At 61.9% G+C, this 7,187-nt stretch overlaps 1 protein-coding gene across 1 annotated transcript in view; it reads left to right on the top strand.

Annotated features, from left to right (window-relative positions):
• Positions 1-6,041: 6,041 nt before the first annotated feature.
• Positions 6,042-7,187, top strand: part of TRPM2 (transient receptor potential cation channel subfamily M member 2) — a 33,929-nt gene continuing 32,783 nt past the window's right edge. Inside the window, exon 1 of the mRNA XM_058661561.1 lies at positions 6,042-6,285. Coding sequence (XP_058517544.1) covers positions 6,121-6,285 — 165 coding nt within the window. The 5' untranslated portion in view covers positions 6,042-6,120. The remainder of the gene's footprint in view (positions 6,286-7,187) is intronic.

Here is a 7,187-nt window from a genome sequence, read left to right as displayed (position 1 = left end):
CTTGGCGAGGGGCGGGACGTCCAATGAGCGCGTGGCTCCCGTGCTATCCCCGCCCACTCCGCCCGGCGCCGCCCGCCCGCGCCGTCCTGCGCATGCCCGGCGGTGGCGTTCGCGAATGTCGCGCCCTGACGTGACGCGAGGCTGGCGGCGTCTCCGGGCGGGGACGGGCCGTGTGGGCCCCGCTGTCGCTTAGGAGGGCTAGAACTCCCGCTGCGTCGTCTCACTCCCTGTGCGGCTCCGGGCCGGGAGCCCCAGGGTCGGGGCCCTCTGCACCTGGGCCCCTCGACCTTGTCCTCCACGGGCCCCTTGCTGGCTCCCTGGGGTGCTGTGGGCGGCTGACCCAGGTCCATCTTGGAGTCTCTCGGAGCGCCTTCTGGATGTTTCTCTGGGGAGTCCCTGCACCCCTCCTGGGGGCTCTCTGCAGGCAGGGCCTCAGCCGCTGCTGCTCCTAAGGGTGTGCCGAGGGAAGCGCCTGCCCAGCATCTGGCCCTGAGGACCCTCATCCCAGACCCCCAGGGCCGCCCCCATCTGTGACTGACCAATGTGAGTGCAAGGCACAGCTCCTCATGCTGACCTGGGGAGCTGCTAAGGTGCACATGGCCTGGCTGCGGGGCTGGACCACCTGCCGACCCCACAGGATCGGGGCTGGGGGCTGGAAGTCTTTGGGGTTCTGGAAGCCACATTAAAGCAGTCACATTGCAGGCTTCATCTGAAGGAGGGGCCGCGCTGCTGAGGAAGGGACCCTATCACGGGACACCAGGTGACGTGGCCAGCCCCTCTGTGAGCCAAGCTCAGCCACGGGGTGACCCAGCAACAGTGAGAGCTGCAGGCCACGGCAAGCTGCCAGGAGGCGGGGACCTGGGACCACCTCCCTGGGGACCTCACACACAGTGTCCAGGACGGGAGGAGGTTCTGGGGTGCGGTCAGTGAGGCATGCAGGACAGAGTGACAGACATGATTTTTTTTTTTTAGATTTATTTTATTTTATTGGAAAGTCAGATATAGAGAGGAGAGACAGAGAGGAAGATCTTCCATCCACTGGTTCACTCCCCAGGTGGTTACAATGGCTGGAGATGCGCCAATCCGAAGCCAGGAGCCAGAAACCTCTCCCAGGTCTCCCATGTGGGTGCAGGATCCCAAGGCTTTGGACAGTCCTCGACTGCTCTCCCAGGCCACAGGCAGGGAGCTGGATGGGAAGCACGGTCGCCTGGACTAGAGAACTGGTGCCCAGACAGGATCAGGTCGTGTTCAAGGTGAGGACTTTGGCTGCTTTGCTACCACGCTGGGCCTGACTTTTTTTTTTTTTTCTTAAAGATGCTGTTTATTTTAAAGAGTCATGGGGAGAAAGGGGGTGTCTTTAGTCTGCTGGCTCGTTCCTCTGGTGGTCACAGTGACCCGGGGCTGGGCCAGGCCAGAGCCAGGAGCTCCATCCGGGTCTCCCACGTGGGTGCAGGGGCCCAAGCACTGGGCCGTCCTCTGCTGCTGTCCCAGGCCATAGGCAGGAGCTGCATCAGAAGCGGAGCAGCCGGGACTTGAACCAGCGCCCTGCAAGTGGAGGCTTAGTCTGCTATGCCATGATGCCAGGGCACCAGGAGGACCCCATGAGGGCTGATGAGACGTCCAGGGACGGCAGGGTGCTCTGCCAAGAGCAGGAGTAGGGTGGGGACAGTGGGGTCAGTGTTGAGAGCCATGGGCACCAACCCCGAGGCCTTCCTGGCTGGCTGGGCCCCAGGGGTCTGTCTGACACTGTGTCACACACCAGCCTGGGCCATGTGGAGAGGCGTGAGGCTGAGAGCTGTGTTTTTTTTTTTTTTTTTTTTAAGATTTATTTTATTTTTCATTACAAAGTCAGATATACAGAGAGGAGGAGAGACAGAGAGGAGGATTCACTCCCCAAGTAAGCTGTAGAGGACCATTGTGAAGCCATTTGAAGCCCTGGCCTATATAGAGTTATTATAGTTTAAGAAAGTTAGAAATAGGTTAATTTTAAGTAGGATATTTAAGTAGAATAAGATAGTTATTGCTGAGCCTTGTGGTTTTGTGGTTATCACTGCCTAGGTGATTCTCTGGGTAGGGTAGCTCGATTCTTCTCACCCTGCCAAGGTTCCTGTCTGTCCACTACAAGACATCCTGCCCTGTCTCATTGTGAGAAAAATGTAGCCTGTCATGCCTCTGTCAAAGTACCCGCTCTGCCGACTATAAAGCTGACCTAAGAAAAAATAAAATTTGCCACTTGATCAGAATCTCCCATCCCTTAGGTTCTGGCCCCTGTTGAAGTCCTGCGGATCAGGACAGTAAGCGCAACGGCCAGTGCTGTGCCGATCTGAAGCCAGGAGCCAGGAACTTCTTCCTGGTCTCCCACGCGGGTGCAGGGTCCCAAGGCTTTGGGCCGTCCTCGACTGCTTTCCCAGGCCGTTGGCAGGGAGTTGGATGGGAAGTGGAGCTGCCGGGATTAGAACTGGCAGCCATATGGGATCCCGGTGCATTCAAGGAGAGGACTTTATCTGCTAGGCCACACCGCCAGGCCTGAGAGCTGTGTTAATGCCCCCAGGAAGCAAAGGAGGGAGAGCTGGGCGCTGCCCAGGGTGACCGAGCTGGCCTCTGGCAAGCTGAATTGGAGCAGGCTCAGAACGAGCACTGAGTGCCACAGAGAATCTAAAATTCCCCATGGGGGCCCTGTCGATCAGCCTGGCCATGTTTGGGCTGGTGCTGCCTAATGGCCCTGGAAGATGGCGGCGCCCCCAGAGGGTACGTGTGGCTGGGATTAACCTAGAGTTGGTGTGACTGGACTGCAGGCTAAGGAGCTTGCCTGTCTCTATAGATGTGGCTGAATATGGGAGGTACCCAGTCAGACACAGAGGACAGCTGGTCACTGGGCACCCTGACCCCAGTTCCCATGGGGGAGATGGTGTCTCGGACAGCCACGGCAGTAGTTGACCCCGGTCATAGCGGTGGCAGGAGATGTCTCTGGGTGAGGACAGCTCCCTCAGAGACCAGCAGGTGCTGGGCCCGGGGCCTGGCCATGCATGGATGGGAAGGATGATTGCCTCATTGCAGCTGCTGGCATCTGGCCAATGGAACGTGGCCTTCTTGTGAAACCTGCGGTCACTAGCCTGGGAGGCCAGGAGCCAACCCAGGGCACCCCGGCCCCGACGAGTTGGTGCAGACGTCAGTTAGCTAATGGCTTCACTGATAAGTTCCCACCTAGGCCTTGGGTACCTGGAAACTGCCCGCCGGATGGCTCAGCCGTTACTGCCAAGTTATGAAATACTAACTGCCCTGCCCTGTATCGAGTGTTCAGTTGACGAGCCGGTCCCTGGCCAGCAGGGGCTCAGCAAAAGGGTCCTGGCTGGGGACACTGCTGCGGGGGGGCATTAGTTGAGGTCCCGGGTACCTCTCCAGGGTGCAGCAGGCAGATGGTTGTACAGCCTGATTTGCATAGCTGGCACTCACGGGATGTTTCTGGATTGCCCTACTCTGAAGAGGCAGGGAACAGGCAGGGGTCTATGCCACCCTGCAGCGGGCAGAGCCCCTGCAGCTTGTGTTCCTGGTGCGGTTGCTGGGGCTGCACTGGTGCAAGTTCGGTACTGGGCTTGGCAGAGGCCCGGAAGTTGGGGGAGTGGGGTCAAAGGTGCGTTGTGAAGAGCAGGTGGGCAGGTGGCAGGGGCAGGTGGGCGATCATGGCTCCAAGGGACGGGGAGCAGGGGCCCTGGGGTGCCACATGGGTTTGGCAATGGGTAGGGAGAGCGCCACGATTGTGGGGTGAACCATTGGTGGCCGGAGTCGTTATCTTGGGGTCTGGGATAAGGGGCAGTGAGAGGGGCAGGCAGGGGTCTGCTGCCCAGGTCCCCCAGGGCTGCTGCATTCCTGCCCTTGAGTGCCACCTCCCACATTGGCTGGAAAGGTCCTGGGTTTGGGCCCCCTGAGGTGGGCACCGTGGGATTTTAGCGGGGGCCCTAGGGGTGCGTGTCCACCTGGGACTCATGCCCTTCCCCCGCTCTGGGGTGTTCTGGGCTGGACTTTAAAAGAGAAGTCCACCCCGAGTGAGTGCCTCCCGAGGGTGTCTGGGGTAGCCGCGCCCTCAGGCGGGCGGGGTGTACCGGGGTGTAAGGGACCGGCTCGCCCCAAGCTCCTGACTGAGTACCGCAAAGCGCAACCAGGACGAGGAGGAATCGCGGCGCGGGAGGACGCGGCGTGACTCGGGAGGACGCTCCGCCCCAGATACCTGCGGCCAGAGAAGCCGCTTGAGCTGCTAGAGTGCGGTGGGGAGGGTTCAGCGCAGAGCAGGTCCGGATACCCGGGCGGACCGCCTGGGAGGAAGCAAGGTCGCGGGCGCGTGCGGGTGCTGGGTGCGTGGCGTGTCGCTGTGGCTGGGGCTTGGGAAGCCTGCCCTGGGCTGCGGGTAAGTGGCGGGTGTGAGCCTGTGTGCCTGGTCTTGGGACGTGGTTCCTGGGGGAGGCTGCATGGGCGGTGCGGTGGGGTGCGGTGCGATGCGGAGTGCCTGCAGGGATGGGGGTGGGGTGCGGGGACTGAGGAGTTAGTGCGGGTGCTGAGGGATGAGGCGGAGTCCGCACAGGCGCACTCTGGAAGAGAGGGACGGGAGAGAGCGAAGCTGTGCCTGCGCCCCCTGTCTGAGGGCGTGCAGGGGCGGGTGAGGACAAGACCACAGGGCACCTGTGTTTGTTGCAAAGTGCTTCCCGGGGCACGTTTCAGAGGGGAGCCTAGGAGGGATCGCTAGCTGGCTTACACTGGGGGGCAGGGTCGGTCCCCTCTATTTATTGGTGCGCCCGGTGGGTGTGTAGGAGAGGGTCCCCTGGGACTGAGGGAACACCCTGCCCCATGAACAGCAGCCCGAAGGTTGCAAGTCTATGCGTTTGGGTGGTGCTCTCGCTCTGCTTTTGCCCTCTCTGGGGGCTCGTGAGGGCCGACCTCTTGCTGACTGCGGGCTCCGGGCAGATGGGCTGGACCCGCCCACAGCAGCCCCAAGTTCCTGCTAGGTGCCTGGGGCAGGTGCACTCCTGGAGGCCCTTGCTGCTACCTGTGCGTTTCCAGGCATCACATCCTGTCAGGTCCTGCCTGTTTCCATTGACCTCTGGAATGTTCTCCCCCACCATGCTGGGAGCTTGTGTACATTATAGATGTAAGCCAGGCTCCCTGAAGGCGTGCAGCTGGCTTGTGGATGAAGGGTGGGGGGCACATCTTCCCTGGCCTCAGGGCTCCCTCAGGCCCAGGCTGAGGCACTGGCTCCTGCTGTGCTGGAGGAGGGTGGAGTGGAGGGGCGGCGGGGCCAGCATGCCCCATGTGGGTTTCAGTGGGGGCAGAGGTGGATGGGGTGGGGTCTGGCAGGCCCCCCACCCTAATCTCTGCATAGTCGGAGGCGCCGCGATGTGCTGCGAGGGCACCAATCCATGGTCCCGGCTTCTGTTCTTGTTGGGCACCATGCCCTGATGCCTCCAGGTGGGACTGCTCCCAGGTCAGCCCCTGGGCCCCTGGCAGCTCCTGCCCGTGACTCTCACATGGGCAGGTGGGAGGCCAGGCTGTGGTCCTCAGAGGAATGCTGGGACTGCAGCCACCTGCCTGAGGTGGGCAGAAGAGGGGCCGAGGGGATGGGTGTGGTTGAGTGGACAGGCAGAGGGCAGGGCAGCAGGGGCCATGATCCCTGCCGGCCTAGGTTGAGGTTCTCATGCACCCAGTGAGACCAGAAGCCAGCTGTGGCTCTGTGGGGTCAGCCACAGCACAGCCAGGAGTGGGGCTGGGAGGAAGTGAGCTCAGCTGTTAGCCCACTTCCTGGGGCAAGTGGCCATGCCCTTTCTGGAAATGGGGCCTTTTCTCAATATGGAAAATGAAAGAAAGCTTGGTGTGAAGAAGTGAACCCGCGGGAGGGCCGTGGGATCCGCTGCTGCTGGTGGGCCTGAGTGACAGGAGTGGGGCAGCACCCTAGATAGGGTGCCCTGGGCACGTGCCCTCCTGGCTGCCCGGAGCCAGCTGTGACGGGGGCAATAAATAGATGCAGAGGAAGGCCCCAGAGTCAGCCTGGGCCTCCTCATCCTCTCTCTGTTTCTAGGACTTGGACCAGCCTGAAGGAGGCAGGGCCTGGCTGAAGCCCAGGTCTGGGTCAGGATGGAGTCCCTGGCCCCCAGGAGAGACAGCTTGGAGCAGGAAGAGGGCTTTGGGGTGCAGCCCGGGATTGTCTCTGATGTGGAGGTAGCCCTCAACCCCCAGCGAAGGAAAAGCAGCCTGGGCAAGGGCAGGAGGCGCCAGCACTCCTCTGGGCACAGCAAAGAGGTGAGCTCGCACTGCTGGCTGGTGAGTCCTGCCCTGGCAGGTGCTGGTCACTGGCTGCAGCCCAGGAGCGCCCTGGGAGAGGAAGGCCTGCGCTGAGCTTTGTGTGGTTGTTTCCTGGTTGGGAAATTTTGGCGGGCGCTCACGTCCTGCGCTGGATGTGTGGATAGCTGCCACTCTGCTTGCTCCCGAACACAGTCACTGCACAGCCCCTGCCTGCCCTAAGGCTCCAGGGCACTGCCACAGATCCCAGTGTGGTCTCACCTGGAGCCCTCGGCGAGGCTGTGTGTACACACCTTCCAGGTCGCAGTCCGCTGTCCACGGGCAGCATCAGCTCCTTCCTGACAGTGAGGGCTGCAGGCAGCTGCTCAGCGTCCCCTGTCAGTTCCTGGGTTCCTCTCTGGGGACACTAGGTATGGGTTCCAGGGGCATGGACTCCCCTGAGGCCGGGGTGGCCTTATGTGGTGGGACTGGCACAGGCCAAGGGTCTCCGTTGCCCTCTGTGCCAGCTGGAGGCCGGGGTGGCCTTATGTGGTGGGACTGGCAGAGGCCCAGGGCCTCAGTTGCTCTCTGTGCCAGCTGGAGGCCAGGGTGGCCATTGTGGTGGGACTGGCACAGGCCAAGGGTCTCCGTTGCCCTCTGTGCCAGCTGGAGGCTGGGGTGGCCATTTGGGTGGGACTGGCACAGGCCAAAGGCCTTCGTTGCCCTCTGTGCCAGCTGGAGGCCGGGGTGGCCATTGTGGTGGGACTGGCACAGGCCAAGGGTCTCCGTTGCACTCTGTGCCAGCTGGAGGCCGGGGTGGCCATTATGGTGGGACTGGCACAGGCCAAGGGTCTCCGTTGCACTCTGTGCCAGCTGGAGGCCGGGGTGGCCATTGTGGTGGGACTGGCACAGGCCAAGGGTCT

Source organism: Ochotona princeps, chromosome 3 (assembly GCF_030435755.1).
Source record: "Ochotona princeps isolate mOchPri1 chromosome 3, mOchPri1.hap1, whole genome shotgun sequence".
In the NCBI taxonomy this organism is placed as follows: domain Eukaryota; kingdom Metazoa; phylum Chordata; class Mammalia; order Lagomorpha; family Ochotonidae; genus Ochotona; species Ochotona princeps.
Note: the sequence above shows the minus strand (reverse complement) of the source record. Positions and strands in the feature narration are given on the sequence as shown.